Source organism: Nycticebus coucang, chromosome 4 (genome assembly GCF_027406575.1).
Source record: "Nycticebus coucang isolate mNycCou1 chromosome 4, mNycCou1.pri, whole genome shotgun sequence".
Lineage (NCBI taxonomy): Eukaryota > Metazoa > Chordata > Mammalia > Primates > Lorisidae > Nycticebus > Nycticebus coucang.
The window spans coordinates 111490610-111510389 of NC_069783.1; the positions used below are offsets into that span (position 1 = coordinate 111490610).

Sequence of the window (19780 nt, forward strand, 5' to 3'; positions counted from 1 at the left end):
AGTGAGGCCCAGTCAGGGAAGCTGTGGAGCCCTCAATGGCTGGACCTAAGTCAGCAGGGGCCCAGGAGTTTCTGAGGTGAGCAGTTGCTCAGATCATTTGCTGGTTCTCTGAAAATTAGGGTAGCTTGAGCTTACAAGGTGCTGAATGGATCACGAGGGAGAAACAGGCCTGGGACACTCTTGTGAGGGCGCAGCATCATGTAAAGAGGACGGAGTGTGGAGCCAGCTGCTAGGCTCTGGCCAAGCCATTTGACCTGTCTGGGCCTGTTTTCTGTAGAATGGGGTGATGCTGCTGCCATGACTGCTAAATGCCATTTATCCCTTTTACACAGCTGCCATTAACTCGACCACGTGAAAGGAATACAAAGGTGGGTTTTATAGAGGGAGAAGAGAAACTGCAACTGGTCTGGTGACAGTTTGCATATTTTGGGAATGTATCAGTCAGTCAAGTAGCAGCTGGTGATAGGGTTCTCTGGCCATTCTACCCTGGAAAGCAGAGAAGGGCCATCAGATGAGACTATGTTGTCATTTATGGGTCCTGCAGAAAACCAGGAGACTTCAGCTGTGGGGACAGGAGCTATCCTGGCAGTGGCAGCTGTCATCCGCTTGCTTCCTCCTGGTAGAATTCTCCCCACCCTCACCGGGAGATGAAGCAGGTTAAACACGGAGAGTGCTCACAGCATGGCCAGACACAGTCCCAGTGCTCTGTGTCTGTTGGCACCAGAGCTGTGGTTCTTGTTACTCCCATTTTGGGGAGGAAGAGATGGACTATGTCAAGTCTGGCCGATGGGGGTGGGTGGGGGGGCACTTGTTTGCAGAAGGGCACTGCCAACTTTGCTCTTAGGCCTGCAAAATAGAGACCTTAGGCCCATGTTGCAGAGGCTAAAAGAAGGGAAGTGGTGTATTCTGACAGAGCCCACCCCTCATCAGCCCCCTGCCTGGGTGACAGTTGCCCCTCTGGGGGCATCACCAAGGGCTTGCCTGGCATGGGGACATCTTGCTCATCTGGTGGACATGGGCCAGGGGCAAGGGAGGAAGGACCTTTAACAAGAGCTAAAGCAGCTGAGCCTAGGCAGCTGGAGCTCCAGGAATGTCTCCAAGGGTTCAGGACAGGGTCTGCATGAAACTAGTGCCTCTTTCTGCCTGTCTCCAGGTCCCCTGGGTTCCCATAGGACAGAATTGCTGCTGCAGAGGAAAACCAGTGTGCCTTTGGGGGCCTTACGAGCCAGTCTCACTCCCTGTTCTCTCCTCGTCCCTGACTGGGCCCCTGCACTTCAGGCTACAGGTGGCCAGGGCTCCAACCCCACCAGGGAAGGCAAACATTGTTTGTGTGGCAAAGTGAGCCCAAGAGGTCCCCCGGTGCAGGCTCTCAGGCATGTGTACTCTCTGGGGAAGCAGATGTGGACATGGGGTGAGGGTAAAAGGTTTTGCGGGAACTGCCTGTTAAAGATGGAGAGGAAGGAGCATTCCTGGGCGGGAAGGCTTCACATGCTGTGCACATCCAGCATCTCAGCCGGGCTCTGGAGCAAAGACTGATCCCAGGAGCACCTACCAGTCCACTGGATTCACTGGGACAGTGCAGGAAACCCATTTTCCTTTGAGGTGGTGAGAGATCGAGGTTGGCTGAAAATCAAACTTGTGGAATGGAGTTTGCATGCATTGAGGAGGATATTAGAGAATCTTACTGCCAGTGTGTGCGTTTGCATGGAATCCCGTCACCAAAGCAAGGACAGAGGGCTCAGAGCCCCTGAAATGGTGTTTCTGTCCTGCTTGTCTACAGCAGGCCTTAAGGTTCATGTAGACCTGTCACTGACTCTGCCTGTGTGGCACTCACTACCCCATCTCTGTTAGGGTCACGCCCTGTGAGGCAGGTCCTGCAGTTCAGAGTGTCAGGGATCTTGGGCTCAGGTCCTGGCTCTGTGTCCTACTAGCTATGTGACCTTGGGCAAGTTACTTAGCCTCTCTGTGCCTAACGTTCTCTTCTGTAAAGTGGAGATTCAGTAGTACCTGTCTCAGCAGGTAGGGATGACATGAGTGAAAAACCAAATGAAACATTTAATACAATGCTTGGGATGGCACCAACTCTAGAGCCCCAGGGCAAATTCCAGTCTGATTTTCCAACTCATTGAGGACACTGTCCTTGCCTTCCAGTGTCTCCCTTAATGCACTCAGGATCTGGAGCGCAAGGCCTTTCTAAGTGTCAAATGGAAACAAATCCTAAGGTACATCCCAGCCGGCTGAGGCTGTTCTCTGGGGACAGGGTGGGGGCTGGGATGCAGAGCTCAAAGCATAGGCACACATCAAAAATGCAGATGTCCCGGCCTCCGGCTCCAAATCCCTGTTCGGGGCCTGGGCATTTATTGACTTGCTCTTGGGCAGACCCTATGTACCCTGAGGCTGGCCTTGAAGTGGGGGTTAAGTCCCTCCCTGTACCCTATGAGCAGGGAGAAGGCAGGGTCTCCCAGGCAATAGCAACGCCACGTGGGAAGAACAGTGGGTGGCCATAGAGTGAGATGCCCCTGGGAACAGGTCTGCCCCTTTACCCCCAGTGGGATTCAGGGTCTCAGAAACTAAAATGGAAGTCCTTTGGGGTTTGCATATTTTATTAAGATAATCAATTGATTTCTTAAGTTACTTCTTTATCAGAAAGCATCTCTGGAGAGAAAATACACTATCTATGTGGATATATAAAAATATACCAGACATTTTATCCCTTCTGGGCATGAGCTGAGTCCCACAGAGGGAACTTGGGGGTTGGCAGGAGCAGCTGCCCACTGCTGAGGCATTCAGGTCAGAGAGGGAAGAGGGCTCAGAGAGGCATCCTCACGGCCACTGTAGAGCTTCTGCAGTATCCAGTGGCCCCATAGGTGCCCCAGCCCCATGGACATCCTGGCTAGTCCCAGGGATCCCCAAGCCAAGTCTTCATCTAGCCAGTCTTCTTCCTTCATGTCAGGCAGTGTCAGGCACTACGTGTTGTCATGTAGAACTGACCTTGTGCAGGAGGCCTCCACGGTGTTATCTCTAAGCTGGTGCCTGAACTCAGAACCCCTTTGAATCTAGACTGTTTTCACACAGGTGGCAGTGACATTTCTGAGATTTCATGGCCTTCCCTGGGTTGGCCTTGACATTCTGAAGATGGTGCATGGATGGTTTTGGCTGGGGGGACCCTGGGTGCTGAGGGTGAGGATCTGGGTGCTGAGCCCCAGGGCTTCCCTTCTGTGGCCAAAGCCCTGGCATGGCTATGGCTCCAGGTATTTCCGAGGCTATCTCCTTTTGCCCCCAACATAACTAACACCAGCCCTGGTAACAGTGTCCACCTTTGCCCAACCTTTCAGCTCAATGTGTGCTGAGCCACAGCTGGTCCTCTCAGCACAAGTTGTGGCTCATGTTGGAAACACTCCTGGCCAGGAACAGGGGCTGCCTGGCTTCCCCCCGCCCCACTCACAGCCTCAGGACACAGGAGTGGTAGGGCTCTCCAAAGGATGCAGTAGGCACCCCCCACCCCCAGCCAAGGTGGGAACACCTCTGTCCTTCCAGTGCTCAGGGCTATCCTCTGCTTCAAGGGTACAGCATGAGGGACTCACTCTTCTCTGCCCACCTTGAGGTGGCTGCCACCCAGTTGTGCCTGCCCGTACTGCCTTGAGGTTTAAGTGCTAACAAAATAGATGCATTTTCTGAGTCCTCCGCACTGGATCAAGGGAACACATGGCCCAGCCTGTGGGTTGGGGCAAGGGGCCAGGACGGCCTTGTTCCATGCTGCTCCTGGCACAGCAGCCTCCCCACCTGCCTCCCTCCTGCCCAGAGCCCGCCCCAGCCCCATCAGGGTGTGGCAGGACCAGAAAGGTGGGAGCCAGGGTCTTCGCATGGTCGCAGCTGCACGCTGGAGGTGAACCAGCGGCTGGGCCGGCCCAGGCTGCAGTGCAGGGTGGTCCGGAAAGTGTTTCTGGCATGCTTGGGGAAGATGATGGTGGTGCTGCGGAAGTGCAGGGCACGAGGGCGAGGCTCCAGGGTCAGCTGGCTACGGTAGTTGCGCCACGTGCAGTTGGGTGCTGCCACAATGGTCTCGCTGTAAGCCGTGACAGTGGGCACAGGTGCGTAGAAGACCTTGTCCCGGAAGTGCTTCTCAGAGGCGTACTTGACCTCAGAGTTGCACCTGTGGAAGACAGGAGGGCAGGGAGTGAGCCCAGAATGAGGGGCAGCCCAGATGCCCCCACACACACACACACCATGAACCTAAGGAAGACGCTCGGCAGAGCTCTCAGCACAGTGGCCTTGTCAAGGTCAAGAAGGTGAAGAAAGACTACCCAAGGTTACAGAAGACTAAGAAGACAAGTGCAATGCATAGCCCTGGATGGATCCTGAAAAGGTGCCCTAAAAGGACATTATTGGGGCAACAGATGAAATGTGAATATGAGGTAGAGATTAGAGGGTGATGTCGCAATACTGGACTTTCTGATCTTTGACATCTATGCCGCTGTCATGCAGAGGATGTCCCACTGAACTGTCTGGGGACCCCAGGGAAGGACCAATCTACTCTCAAGTGGGACAAAATGTAAGGAACTGGTACATCTGTTTGTGGGGCACACGAGGGTCACTTGTACTTTAATTTCACCTGTTTAGTAAGTTTGAGATTAAATCAAAAAGTTCTTTCACCCCTAAATGAATGACAGACTAGGTCTCCTAGTTCCCCATCCAGGGGGTTAGGAATTCGAAGTTCAGGAGTGGGAGGCTCTTTTCTGCCTCATTCCCCATGGTGTCCCCACAGACCACCAGTAAATACCTGTGAAGGGATCAGAGGCCCCAAGAGTCAAGGCACCCCTCACCCACACCAGCTGGAGTATCTGCATATCTACTTTTGGTTTGTATTTTTAAAACTTAAAGGGTGTTTCAGGGGAAGAAACAAAAATCCTGGTACCATATAAAGAGCTGGCGGGGGCAGCAGGCAGCAAGCGGGACTTGCATGCCTCACTGGCCCAACTCGACACAGACAAATTGATCCACAAAGTCCCGTGGATATACATGCAAGACCCACCTACACCCATTTTCGGGAAGCCTGAGCCCCAGCAGCCTGAGAGGAGGGTGAATCCACGCAGGAAGTTTCCCCATGGAGTCACCTTAACTCCAAATACAGACACCACCTAAGATGCCTTGTGCATAGGAGGGCACCTAATGGACTTATGGGGCAGCCACTTCTTGGTGACATAAAGGGTCTAAGTTACACTTACAGAGGACACAGGGCAGCTCAGCCTTCCCATAACACCCAGGAAACACTAAATGTAAAAAGGGTCCCCAGTTGCCTGTAGGGTTTGGTGATGGACACCTAGAAACTCAGCAGAGGGAGAAAGGAGAGGGGCCCTCAGCAGGGTGCTCCAGCAGTGATGTTTACAATTTTCCAAACCTTCGGGGAAATTAGATTTAAAATAAAAACCAACCCGATTGTTGGAGAAGAAGTTAAAGGGGGAAATGGCTCAATAGGCCTGGGGTGGGGGCAGAGTTGGAGATGCATGGTCCCCTGGGGTCAGAGTATCTTATTTAAAATCACTTTTATCTCTGGCAAAGACTCAGCCACCTACCTACCCCACGCCCTCAGGAAGCACCTGCCCCCCATCAAGGCTGCCGGCGCACTCACCGGATTTCATGCGAGGGTTCTGGGTCCACCTTGATGCTCTCCCCGAAGAACACAGGCAGCATCCGGGCTCTCATCTCAGGGGCCGGGGGGTTGTGGAGGAGGGAAGGAGGCTGCAGGGAGGGCATAGGCATGAGGTTATGCAGCCCTTGGGCGCAGCAGCCCCTCGCTCCCTGCTGGGCACCACCTGTCACCCTTCCCTCTCTGGCTCAGTCTAGAAGCCTGGCCCCCAGGCACCAGCTCTCAGGGACCTGGTAGTGGCCTCTCACTATAATCTCTGGGGCACACTGAGGCCCTGGAGCCAGCCTCAGAGCCCTGGGATCCTTTTTAGGAAGCCCCGGTGGGCAGTTGTCTGGGAGAGGCTAAAATCCCTTCTTGGTGCCACCCAAGGCTGGAGTGGCCTCCATGGAGGTGACACCTGCCAGGGGAGGGACACACAGGTTGGGGGTGGCCAGGCCTGCACAGGGGGTCAAGAAGCAAGTCAGAATAGCAAACTTTGCAGGAGGTATAGGCCCCTAGTCTTGCCTAGCCACCATCCACCTCTTTTGGAAATAGCATTGCATCTTCCCAAGGACAAGGACTGCATTAGACAGGGATGTAACCCACATTGGGCCCCTAAGACCCCTGCCCAGGTTTTCTGCTAGAGCTATAGGGAAAGCCCCCCTGAGTGGCTAAGAATGTGGGCAAGGAGGACCCCATCTGGAAAGGAAGCCACAGTGAAGAGAGCAGGGATCAAAGGTGGTGAAAGATAAGTCTTGCTAACATTGTTCTGGTGTCTGGATCAAACCATGCCTGAAGCTGTCCTCAGCTGTGAGCACCAGACAATCCATTTTGTGCCTTAAGACAATTTGAGCCACCTTCCTGTCTCTTGCAACTGGAAGAATCTTGGCAAGGTGGGAAAGGATGCCACCCACAGCCCCTGCAGAAAGAGCCCTTCAGATAGTCACAAAGAACTCGTTCCCTGCTCCCTTCCCAAACCCATCCTGCAGCTCCACTCTGGGACATTCTTCCCCAGTCTACTTTAAAGTCTGTCCCTAAATTTCTATTCCTTATGGAAATAAAAACCACCAGGGATCTCTCCCCAGTTCATCTTGCAGGGAGAGGCTTAAGCTCCCTCCTACCCTGCCGTGTGGTCTACTTTCCCCCAGCTTAGCCCACTGCCATTTCTTCCCAAAAATGATTCAGAAAATATAGACCAGCAGCCCCAGGGGCCTCCTGCCCAAACCAACATGGTTCCATACATTTCTGAGCTCCCGCAGACCCCCGTCCCCGCAAGGACTCCATCCAGGCTCCTTCCTGCCCCACCAACGCGGGAAAATCCCCGTCCATCTGATGGCACTAAGCCCAAGGCCAGCCCAGTAGAGATCTCTGCCAGGACAGGCCAGCAAGCTCTTCTCAAAGCTGCCTCAGGGTGCCCCACCCTGCAAATCACCCCATTCTTTCAGACATATTCTGACCTCTGCTGCTAGGAGCCAGGACCAGAGCTGGGAGATCCTCATGCCAACTTCTTGTCAGCCAGTCCCAGCTCTCTGCCTTCCATGCACATGGGAGAACCGTATTTCAACCGTACACATGGCTTGGCTGCCTGGGACACATGTCAATCCTGGTCAGGGATTTCACCACTTGTGTAAGACCCTTCAGACACCCTCCTTCTGACCCAGCATTCCCAATGTGGCATCGCTACCATCCTCAGACCTTCGGTGCCCAAAAGGGCAGAAAATGTGGTGTCACAGCCAACCCAGAGTGAACACGTGACGACTGCCAGAACGAAGACCTCGTGGTTTAATGTCATGGAGACTGGGGATGTTTGTTCTGAGGTGTCTCCTCGGCTGACTAGCATGTGGCTAGCATTGTCCCAACAGGGTCACCCCCCACCAGCCACTGCAACAGCTATGGGTGCCCATGTCCAGGACTCAGGGACTTGCTTGAAGTCCTTCACTCAGCTCATTTATTGAGCGCTGGCTGGGTTCTGCACTGTAGTTGCCACAGTGACAGAGCAGATGAGGTCCCTAGCTTCATCTCAAGCTTCCCCCAGGACGCCCCCACTCTCTAGTGCAGTGGATACTATGAGCAACAAAAATAATTTTATGGTTTGGGCTCACTACAACATGAGGAACTGTATTAAAGGGTTTCGGCATTAGGACGGTTGAGAACCACTGCTCTAGAGTATTCTACAAATGGACTAAAAATGGACTAGAATTTCCCAACTGGTGAGGACTGTGACTGGGTGATAAGAGCGTGAGGGGATTTGACCATCAGGTAACCAAGGAGAGCTTCCATGGGATGTGATACGTGGTCACACGGTCACAGGACCTGTACTTTAATGTGTCCTGGGACCCCACTCCATCAGTCATGAGGACCACACAGCCTTAAGCAGCACCCAGGACACTTGCACACAATCAGGCCTGCCACCCATGGCTGCATGCACCATGTCCCAGGACCTTAAGGCCTGAGCTAAGACGGGAGCCACTAACCACCTGAGACTATTCCATTTAAATTAGTGAAAATTAGGTCAAATGAAAAACTCTGCTCCTCGGTGGACATTCGCCACATGTGGCTGGCGGCTGCCATTTTGGCCAGGGCAGAATTATATCGTGCCCCAACACAGAAAATCCAGTGGCGCTGCCCACACCTCCAGTGTTGAGAGACAATAAATTCCTGTTGTTATAAACCATCCAGTCTGTTATGGCAGCTCCAGAGAGAGAATACAAAAGGCCACATTTCACGAATCCAATTAGGAGAGAGCACCAGGCACTGTTTCGGGCACTCACCACATGCCTGAGCACATTGTCCATGACAGCCCCAGCAGGGCTACCGGCAACACCATTTTATATACACCGAAACTGGACCGTGGTTGGCTACATAACTTGAGCAAGGCCAGAACAGCTACAAGAGATGACCAGGCTCCAGAGTCTGTGCCCTCACCCACGACCTGCCCGTCCCTCCCCAGCCACCCACAGGGTCAAGGCATTCCCACTTCTCTCTCATGCCCTCACACCCAGTCCAAGCTGATTCCGTGCCTTGGCTCATGCTGTTCCCTAACCCATCCATCCTTCCAAGACATCCTTCCAGTGTCTGCTCATTGGGCCACGTGAGACCCACTCAAGTTCCCTGTCCTACCTGTCCGCTTGGCATTCTCCATGGGGACCCCGTCTCCATTGCTGTGATCCCCTTGTGTGTCTGTCACCCCCTAGACCAGGAGCTCCTTAAGGTAGGACACTTGATCACCTCTCTAATCCAAGGCCCAGCACCGGACAGACCCTGCACTGTCCAGAGGCAGAGCCCACACCTGCAAAGCAGATGGGAGCCCCAAAGGTGGGCACAAACCTGTCTTCAAGTCTGGTAACAGCCTGTGGATGGGGTCACCAGCAGCCCCATTCCTGCCAGTCAGTGTCCCCAGAACAAAGGCTGAGCACCGCAGAGAAAAGATACAGGCTTGGAGAACTAAGAGGTTCCCAAAAGCCCCCTGCAGGTGACACCATCTCCCCCTGGCACTCACCCATGCTGAGTGGCCCAAGAAAGCAGCTGCTGCTACTCCTTGGGTGTGGCAGGCAGGACAGTGGTCCCAAAGATGGCCACGTCTTAATCCCCAGGACCTTCCATAGTAAAAGGGTCTTTGCAGATACGATTAAGGATTCTGCCTGGGGAGATGATCCTGGATCATCCAGCTGGCCCTGTCTACGTGAAGGGTGCTTTTAGCGGGAGGCAGGAGGTCAGCGTCTGAGAGAGACTGAAGACACTTCACTGCAGGCTTTCAAGAGGAGGAGGGGACGCAGGCCAAGGAACATAGACCCCTCCAGAAGCTGGAAGAGGCGAGGAATGGAACCAGCCCTGCCAACACTTTGATCTTACGACTTCTGACCCTCAGAGCTATAAGATAATGAATCTGTGTTATTTTAAGCCACTCTGTGTTTGCTGATTTGTTCCAGCAGCAGTAGAGACAGACTGTGTGACTTGGCCTACATGACATCCCCCTTCTGGGCCACAGTCTCCTTGTCTCTAAGGAGGGCAACAGGAACAGCCATCTCACATGCTTCAGAGTTTGAGTGGACAAGTGTGTGCACATACCCCGCATGGAGGAAGGGGCTGTACATGAGATGGCTTGTGTCAGGAATCTTTCTTTTCCATGGAGGTCTGGGCTGGGGGGTCCTCTCTAGACAGAGATATAATTCATGCTCTTTGAACCTTAGACAACATTTCTCTTACCTTCCAGAAGCACACAGGCATCAGGACACAAATTTTAAAAACAAAAAAAAATAAGGCTGTGATAAGAATTAGACACATCCAGCATCTTCCGTGGCTCATGGTTAAGTCAACGCTACCCCAAGCTGTGAAACTCCATGATTTGATGTTTATAGAAATAACGCTGGGGTGGCACCTGTGGCTCAGTAAGTAGGGTGCTGGCCCCATATACCGAGGGTGGTGGGTTTGAACCCGGCCCCAGCCAAACTGCAACAAAAAAAATAGCAGGGTGTTGTGGCGTGCACCTGTAGTCCCAGCTACTCGGGAGGCTGAGGCAAGAGAATTGCCGAAGCCCAAGAGCTGGAGGTTGCTGTGAGCTGTGATGCCACAGTGGCACTCTACCAAGGGGGGCAAAGTGAGACTCTGTCCCTAAAAAAAAAAAAAAAGAATAACACTCCCCAAAAGGCGTTATCTGAAGCTTGGCATTTTCACCAATGCACACAAGTGTTTGCTAAGTACCTACTGTGTGCTGGCCCTATCTTGTAGAAGGAGGTGCAGCTCCTCCCAGGGCTCTCCTGCAAGACAGGGTGACATGTGGCCACAGATGGATGGCCACGAGAGGATGATGCTGTTTAGGGAGGGGACAGAAACATGGGTGCTAAGGTTTTTAGAGGCATTTCCTTCATCTGGACAGGTGGGCAGGGCTAGAGGGAGGAAGGGATGAGCCCCAGTATCCCTCTTGGGTCCACCTGGAATAAAGAAACAGCCAATCTCTGCAGGGGCTGACATGGAACACAGCCACGTCTGTGGGTCCTGCTCCCCTCCTGGTGCCAGGCTGCAGACAAGGCACAGTTCACAGGCCAGGCCAGGAAGCTGGAACTCTGGGCACCGTCTTCCAAAGGCTCCACTGGAAAAATATCTAAAATCTGCCCAAGCCGGAAGTGCTGCACGAGAGATGCAAGAAGCAGTGACAACCCAGACCAGGCCAGCGTCCAACAGGCCTGGATGGCGAGACAGCTCGGGGAGTCCCTGCCAAGGCCCACGGATGCTCGCTGGGGCTCTGGAGACAGACACACCAAGGGAGATGGTATAGCCACCAAGCCTTTGGGAAGCAGGGAGCTCGGCCCTTCTGGCCATGGGGTTATTTCAGCATCAGAGTGGAGGTGCCGCCCCAGGACTCCAGCCAGCCTGGAGAGCGGGCAAGGGAAGTGACTCTCACAGCCAAGGGGGCAGGCTGTGGGCCTGGAAGGATGATGTCCAGCCATGTGGGGCAGAGACACTCCTCAAAGACTGGGTCACAGCCTCCAGGGTGACCAGGGCAGAGGAGGAGGCTCAGACACACCAGGGCACCTGTTGCTCTCACCTGCTCTGGTCACTCAGCCACCACAGGAAGCCCCCAGACAGGCCCATTCCCCACCCCACGCTGTTAAAAATGTCAGGCCTCAGCTCTGCCCCAGGTCTGGATTCTTGATCTGATCTGAAGAGACTCTGCTGAGAGACCCCTGGCTGCAGCTCACAGCGCTTCAGTTTGCTCGTCTGCAAAATGAGGCAGTGCCGTTAGCGAGGCCCCCACCTGGGGCTGGGGCTGGCAGTTTCTGGTACTCAGTTTCCCCTTACAGCTCTTGGACATGGGGACAGGGAAGAACATATGACTCATTGGTGCACACGAGCTGAGGGCTGAAGGCTGCCCGTTTCCTGATGGCCCCCTTCCCTAGTCCCTGGGAGGGACACAGTCTGTCCAGACCCCAGGCCCTTAGCTCCTCTAGGGCCGGTGGGAGCCTGTGGGAGCCTAAGCTGGGCTAGAGGGGAGTGGGGGCCCAGGGCAGGCCTCTGAGGGAGCTGGGTCCAAAGGACAGTCGTCCGAGGGTGCCCTCTACCCGCCAGGCCCCACCCTCCTCGCCCACTGATTCATGGGCCTTCCCGGGAAGCCGCCAGGCTGGGGATAAACACACCCTGGCTGGCAGTGAAAGTCCACATGGGCACTCCAGAGGCTGACCCGCCTCCTGGCTGCTAGACAAGCCACCGCCCACAGGCTGGCGAGAAAGATAACTGCTCTGTTGTAGGGAGCCCGGTGCCATGCAGTGATGCTTGCCAGACCGTGGGCCAGCCTGGCTGGGCAGGGACACACGGGAGAGGCATGACGCCATTTGTGCACAGCCTGAGTGACACAGGGCTGCCCACAGCTACCAGGTACAGGATGTGGCCAAGCCCACAGCCTGGCCCATGGAACCACGTGCTCTCTTTCAGTCAAAGACCAAGAAGCACCTATTGGTGGAGGAGTGGGTCCAGGGTCCAGGGTCCAGGGTTCCCTGCTGCTGCCCTTGGAGGAAGCGAGACACCCAGGGACACCCTACACTGGCGTGGGGGACAGGCATCCTCACCAAAGCCACAAGGAGCTTTTCTCAGGGTATTCACCTTGCTGGCCAGGGTGGGCCTCTGCTACTATTGGAATTTGACGTGCACATTTGGAATTTAAGACTCACATGCTGGGCTACATTGATCTTGACTGTGCCCCACGAGGGAAATGAACCAAGGAGGGGACATTTAAACACCAAGAAGTCCCATCCTTCTTAGGAAAGGCCATGGGTACTGGCTGCAAATCCTGGGGAGGCTGGGGGGGGGGTCTCTTTCTAGCTGCTGTCCCACAATGCAGCACAACAATGCCACTGAAAAGTCGTGGGAAGAATACAGCCTGTATATGGGGGGCCCTGGAGGCCCCAAACCCTGGGAGTCAGGAAGCATCAGGGACAAAGCACAGGCCCCACAGGGCTCAGGTTATGACCCCCAGAGCAGTGAAACTGAGCAAACATGAACACTGCAGCCTGGATGCTCCACAGGGGCCCCCTCCCCATGACCCGCACCCAAATGCACAGGACTGCCATGGACTGGCTTGTATCTAGCAGATAACCGCCCCCACCACCCACCCCAGGATGTACGAATGTGGCCATATTTGGACAGAGGGTCTTTACAGATGTGATCAAGGTAAAATGAAGTCACACTGGATTAGGGTGGGTTTGAATCCAGTGATTGGCGTCCTTATAAGAAGAGGGACATTCAGACACAGGGACACAGGCAAAGGGAAGAAGGCCATGCGATGACGGGGCAGAGGCTGCATTGAGGCCTCCATAAGTCAAGGGTCACCGAGGCCTGCAAGCAACCACAGAAGCCAAGAGACACACCTGGGGCAGAGCCTTCCCCGGAGCCTTCGGGTAGGGGGCTGCTCACACCCCAACTTCAGAATTCTTGGCCTCTAGACCTGTGAGACAACGTATTTCTGTCTTTTTAAGTCCATGAAATCTGTAGTCACAGCAGCCCTGGGAAGCTAGCACAGGTAGGCACCTGCCAGCCAGTAACACATTGGGGGCCGCCATGCTGGGGCATGAGAATTTCCCTGTGGGGGACTGAAGGACAGGGGCAGGGTCTCCACTTCCCCAGGTGACTCAGAACTCCAGCCTTTCCCACAGCACAGTTCACAATGACCAGGCAGCTTCCAAGAAAGTGACCTGCTTTATGCAGACAGAGAATAAGGTGTCCCAGCCCTGCTCTTATAAAGAAGGGCCTGGGCCACTGCAAGGTGAACAACATCCCATTTTATTTTTGTGCATCCTAAGATTTAGACCTCATGTCAGGAGGTGCTAGTGGTCTATGCACTAATGCCCTGGCTGGGAGGCCAGGAATGCCAACAGGCACATAGGATGGCCCCCAGGATGGTCGCTGCCACATCCATCTGGTAGCATTTTTTCCCACAAAGGTGACTCCTGCATCCTTGTCTCCAGATCACCTGGAAGGCCATGGGCCTATTTGTCTTCTGTTCACACTGAAGCTATAGAGAAAGGTGCATTTCCCAAACAGGTGAGCCTGCCACAGAGACCCAGGGCTGTGAGAGATGTGTTTACCTGGGCAGATGCCGCGGAAGGAGGTGCCAGCATCTCTGGCCTTGCTCCCTTCCCTGCTCCGCCCACCTTGGCCCAACACACCTGGCTCTTTTCCACCTGAGCCTGCTCAGACACCTCCACAGGGACACTCCTATGAGCCTGCCAAGGGGCCACAGGGGTTGATCCCTATTTCCTCAGACTGTCCATCCGTCCCTCTGTCCACCCATTAATGAGTCTATCCCTCTCTCAGCCTATCAGTCTAGCCATCTGTCCGTCCATCCTTCCCAACCCCAGGCATGACCTCCCTGGTTTCCTTTGCTCCCCTTTCTCACCCTCAGGTTCACCGTCATGGACCAGAAACACAGAAACAAGAACAGAAATGAGAAAATCCAGAAGTCCCAAAGATAACATCCAAGGTCCAAAGAGGTGGCTGTGACCATGGGGCGTCTCAAAGAAAAAGGCACCCCTGGGAAATTTTCAAGGGTGGGCAAAGACGCCCCACTCCCACCATTGATTCGACTTAGAGGTGACCCACAAGTTTCTGAGGAAGCAGCCCCTGATCTTCAGGCACATTTTCCAGTGCCATCCAGACAGGCACTGAGGTACAGACAGACCAGGACAGACTGGATGGGGGGACGGAGCCCTAAGGGTGACGGGCTCTGGCCATCCTTCTCTGCATCTGAGAAGTGGCAATAGCTCAGATGTGTCACTCGCTGCCACTACTCCATAGTGGCTTGGGTCCTTCACCTGTTGCAGGGAGCTATTCACTTAAACATGCACCCTGGAGAACATAACATAAGATACCCCTGAGGGCAGGAAGATGGGACAGTGCCAGCTCCACAGACTGCCCCATTAACGTGACAGATGCATCCTCCTGCCTCCTCAATGCCCACCCCCTAAGGCTCAATGCTCTGCAGGGCAGGGCAGGAGGAGGGGAGGATACTGGATGGTCAATCTGCAGTGATAGTCAGGAGCTGGGAGCCCAAAGGTGGCAGAGAGATAATATCTGTCTGTTGTGCTTGTGCCTGTATCTTCCACCTGCCTGGTGGAGGTTAATTATGTGTGGGGTGAATGTAGCTGACAGACAAGCACCACCCCACCCCATCCCCCGCCTGGCCCAGTGGGCAGCCTGTGCTGTTCTGGACTCATGCAAGAGTAGGGCCCCACCCTCCTGGGGGCAAGTCCCTCACGGATAGAACGGGCCACTCTCTGTGTCCCTTATGGGCACCCTTCTCGGTCAAGTCTCTCATTTGGGTTTCTAATTTAGAGAGTATGGGAGCTCAAGATGCCTTTTTTTTTTTTGTAGAGACAGAGTCTCACTTTATCGCCCTGGGTAGAGTGCCGTGGCCTCACACAGCTCACAGCAACCTCCAACTCCTGGGCTTAAGTGATTCTCTTGCCTCAGCCTCTCGAGTAGCAAGATGCCTTTTTTTAAAATAAAAATAAAACAGGCACAAGTACATTTTAAAAGACCAAACAGAATTTTTATTCCTGGCCTCAGCTTAGCCTTGGAAGTCCCTGACCTGGCCTCTAGCAGCCTCCCCCAGCCTCCCTCACCTCCCAGGCCTGCTCTCTTGGCACCAGGTACATGGGCCTCCCTGGGCACCTTGAGCTCACCCATTTTTGTTCCTGCCTCAGGACCTTTGCACTTATCATTCTTTTGGACTGAGACACATTTGGGCCCTAGAACCATGAAGTTCGCTCCCTGATTTTCTCAGCTTTCTATTAAACATCACATCCTGTCACTTTGTCTAAAGTAACTCCACCTCTTACCCAGATTTCTGTCTTTTTTTTTTTTTTTTTGTAGAGACAGAGTCTCACTGTACCGCCCTCGGGTAGAGTGCCGTGGCGTCACACAGCTCACAGCAACCTCTAACTCTTGGGCTTACGCGATTCTCTTGCCTCAGCCTCCCGAGCAGCTGGGACTACAGGCGCCTGCCACAACGCCCGGCTATTTTTTTGTTGCAGTTTGGCCGGGGCTGGGTTTGAACCCGCCACCCTCGGCATATGGGGCCGGTGCCCTACTCACTGAGCCACAGGCGCCGCCCCCAGATTTCTGTCTTAAGAACACATGATACTGCATCACATATTCAAGCTGGTGACTCTGTCTCTCCCACTAGAATGCCAGTTCCATGAGGGTAGAGACCTTGAACATCTTGTTCACTGCTGTGTCCCCCATAGCTCTAGTGTGTAGCATACAGTAGGTGCTCAATAATTACTGGTGGAACCAATGACTGAATCCTATATGTTCATTTGGTTTGGGAGTCATCAGGAATGCTCCCACCTGTGTGCCAGCAGTTCATTCCTACTCAGACTGGGCTCCAGTGCCTCTTATATCTTGGGGGCAAACTGATAGCCAGCCCCTGCCCAGACCCCTTGCACAGATGTGGGACTGTCCTGAAGGCAAGTCCAGCTTAGCAGAACAAAGTGGGAGAACTATTTGATGTGGTAAAGCATGAGCCGATTTAACATGCCCATCCAGGGCAATAAAGAGGGTGACAAGGTACTGAGGACTCTCTAGTGGCTAGGGTTTGCGGACAGAACTGGAGCCTACCTCCCTAGCTGAGGCACATGCCACCAACTTTGATCAACAAGGCAGCATCAGCCCCTGGGTGTCCGAATAACGATACCCACACTCTGCGCAGAGCAGCCTAAGACCCAGACCCCTTGTCTCCAGAGCAAACCTGGTACTTCTCACCACCAGCTCCTTCCTTGAGCATTTTAAACCATCAGCCCCAAGACATAGGGGAGGGTTCTGTTTCTTTCTCCTGAAATAAGCAACATTGGCAGCCAAAGTGTTTCCGCATCTGCACCTGGAAAGGGGCTCTCAGGTAGGGACGGACAGATGGATGAGCAGAGTGCTATTAAACACCAGATTAGCAAAGTTTCCAACGAGGGGTGGGGGCAGAGATGGGGTGCCCTGTGTGGTAGGTAATGGGGCAGGTGGGCACAGCTGCAGTGGCAGGCCCCAAAGCGGAGAAGAGGTTGCCCTTGGCAACCACTTCCTCTCTTTTTATTAAAAGCAGTTACCTCACACCCTGTAGGTACACATTTTGTTTTTCTATTTAAAAAGAAAAAAAAAAAACCATAGGTAGTTAATTAGCTGCACGGTGAAAAGCAGGATAATATACAGTTCAAGGGCAGATTCTGGGGCCAGATTCCCCAGGTTCTATCCCAGCACAACCACTTACTGGCTGGGCACTTTGGGCAAGTTGCTAAGCTGCTCGGTGCCTCAGCTTCCCCCTCTGGAAAACAGGGACAACAAGAGCTCACACTTCATAGGAATATTGTGAAAATTCAATGAGTCGATGTACATTAAGGGCTGGAGATGAGGTAAGGGCTATCTAAATGCCAGGTTATCAATACCCGTAGGAAAACCATCCCAGGCTTGGCTTTTAAGCCAATTTAAAAGTTCAGGGCAGCCCAGTTCCATGCCTGGCATCTACTTAGCAGGAAAGGGAAAAAATAAAGTCAAAGAGAACAGCCAAGACAAGGAAGTCAGGCACGCTGTTCTTGTGGCAGCCACAGGCTGGCCTGCACAGCAGAGAAAGCATCCAGAAAACTCTTTAAGGAGGCTTCTGGGTCATGGAAAGACTCAAAGAGAAGGCTAGTTTCCCGTCCCTTTTCTCTTAGCCCTATAGTGCAAGACACCACAGGGACGTATTCCCAACACATGCAGCCCAAGTACATAACTGTGCCAAGTTCCAGCACTCCTGCAGGAAGACTGGCCCATTCAGACAGCAAGATCAGGTTCACTGCAGACAGGCTTGGTCACCTCTGTCAACTCTTGGAAGTCCTGAGTGCCTCTTCCAGCCCCCCAAGTCCCAAAAAGGAAACCAAAGTTCAAATTCACTGCCCGATTTGCTTTAAGATAGTGGTCCCCAAATGTTGCTGTACAAATAGAATTATCCCAGGGCATTTAAAACATCCTGGTGCCCAAGTTGAACTCTCTATCAACTCCATGAGAATGTCAGGGGTCAAGGGTTTTTTTTTGTTGTTGTTGTTTTTTAAAATTCCACAAACGATTTCACTGGGCAGCCAGGCTTGGGACCCACCAGACTATAAAACAAGTAAAATTCATGCCTTTAGGCTTGACACGGGAACATTCCTTTCTTCTGCAGAGAGGAGCATTTTCAGCTGGGGGAGGCATATTTTTGCCCTGTGAGGTGTCAGGAGTGCATCCCTGGGGCCCAGGGAAAGTGGAGCCAAGCTAGACACGCACCCCAGCAGAAAAGATGTGAAGGCGAACCTTGAGCTGGCCAGAGCCCCGGCAGGAATGGGGAAATGCTGCTGGGGTTGCTAGCAACCTCCTCTCATTTCAACTTGTCATTTCCTCAAGTCACCACAGTGCACACTGCCCACACTGACCCCCAGCCTGTCAGGCTTAGTCCAGGAGCCAAGCTGGGTCCCTCCTGGAGTCCCCTATCTTGCCCGAGATCTGGCGGGAGACAAAACTCCTGAGTTTCCTGACCTGGGGCTCCAGCCTCCCCCCCGCCCGCCGCAGCTCCACGTCAACATCCCTTAACATCCAGGGAAGCAAGCGTTCCTGTCTGGGTTGGTTTTAGAAAAAGAAAGAAAAAGGCTTTCACATTGGCAGCTCTGAGACCATAAACAGGGAACTGTGTCAGGAACAGCAAAGGGACCTGGACACCGATGGCTGCAACATGCTCGGACCTCTGTGGGCAGCCAACTTCTTTGGGAATTTCGGACACTGTTCTTTATCCCTGCCTGGCTAGGCCCCCTTTACTGTTGACAATAAGAAAGTCCCTCTAGAGAGAGGCCCGCCGAGGTCTGCAGATCAGCCGGGGTCAGACTGAACCACCACCACTTGCACACCCTGGTCCCCACCTGAGGGGCATGGCTACCGCGGGGATCGGGAGGGAGGAAGCCGGTTCCCGGTTCCTGCAGGGGCGCGTCTGGGAGCGCGACGGCCACAGTCTGGTCCACCCGCCCCCTCACCCCAGTTTCGGCGCAGGGACGAATCCTTACCACTCTGACCTCGCTGGGTCCCGGGGTTTCTGAAGAGGTGCCGGCGCCCCCAGCGCGCGTGTCGAGGATGCCAGGCGCCAGCGAGTAGAAGGGCGGGCTGGGGCTGGGGCTGGGGGGCAGCCCGGAGTCGGGGCTGTCCAGCAAGCCCTCCCGGCCCTGCTCCTTGGGGCTGTCCTCCATGCCCTGCAGATGCAGGTGGCCCACCATGTCTGGGGGGCGCGGGGCGCGGGCCCCGGGCTCCTGGGTGCCCTCCTCCACCGCACTCCCGGACCCGGGGCAGGCGGCGGCGGGGCAAAGGCTGAGCGCCTGGCAACCTGCGGGCGCAGCGAGAAGCGGCGATCAGGCCCGGCGTCCCGCGTTCCCCGAGCCCCGTTGCCGCCCCGCTCCCCGGCCTGCCACCCGCTCGCCGCTGCGGGCCGCCTCCAGCCAGACCCGGCCGCCCTCCACCCGCCCGCCGGGCCGGGCCTCGCCTCCGCGCTGCGCTGCGCTCCCGCCGGCCGGCCCAGCCACAGGCGCACGCCGCCGCCGGGCCCTCTCGCACCTCCCCGGCCCGCGCCGCCTTTTCTAGGCGCCTCCTCCTCCCCCAGCCTCTCCCCGCCCAGGCCGGCGCCTCCTTCGCCACCAGCCCGCCGCCCCGGGGCAGGCACCCCACCCACCCGCGCAGCGGGGGTACCTGTGGGGTCCACAAGTCATCCCAAGTAATACCAGTAGTAACGATCGTAATATTTAGTGAGGCTATTGGAGGTTTTAGTCCCAATAAAAGCATCTTTAGAAACTTTTCTATTTGGAAGTTTTAATTTTATCTGTAACTTAGAGTCAGTGTAGCAAAACAAGATATTTAAGAGCCCAGAAGGTTTCAGATCTGTTCCTTGAGCCCCTTCCTTCCAACAGAAATGCCCAGCCCCTTTGTTTATGTCCTAAACTGAACAACGAGCTCTGGGGTCAGTGCCTGGGCACCCAAGGCCAGCTCATTAGTAGGACCTGTCAGGTGGACAGCCTTGGGGACATTAGGAACACTTCCTGGAATCTTGTGGCACCTGGCTGTCCCTGCATTTTTTCCAGGCAGGTTCTTGGAGAAAAGGTCTTACCCATCTTTCCCCTCTTTGCC

At 54.4% G+C, this 19780-nt stretch overlaps 1 protein-coding gene across 1 annotated transcript; it reads right to left on the reverse strand.

Annotated features, from left to right (window-relative positions):
• Positions 1–293: 293 nt before the first annotated feature.
• On the reverse strand, positions 294–19219 carry RFLNA (refilin A). Its single transcript, XM_053590095.1, has 4 exons — positions 19143–19219; positions 18673–18986; positions 5630–5739; positions 294–4153 (listed from the first exon to the last, which is right to left on the reverse strand). The coding sequence occupies exons 2-4, from the start codon at positions 18877–18879 to the stop codon at positions 3820–3822; spliced, it is 651 nt and encodes a 216-aa protein (XP_053446070.1). The 5' UTR covers positions 18880–18986; positions 19143–19219; the 3' UTR covers positions 294–3819.
• Between the last annotated feature and the right edge of the window lie 561 nt (positions 19220–19780).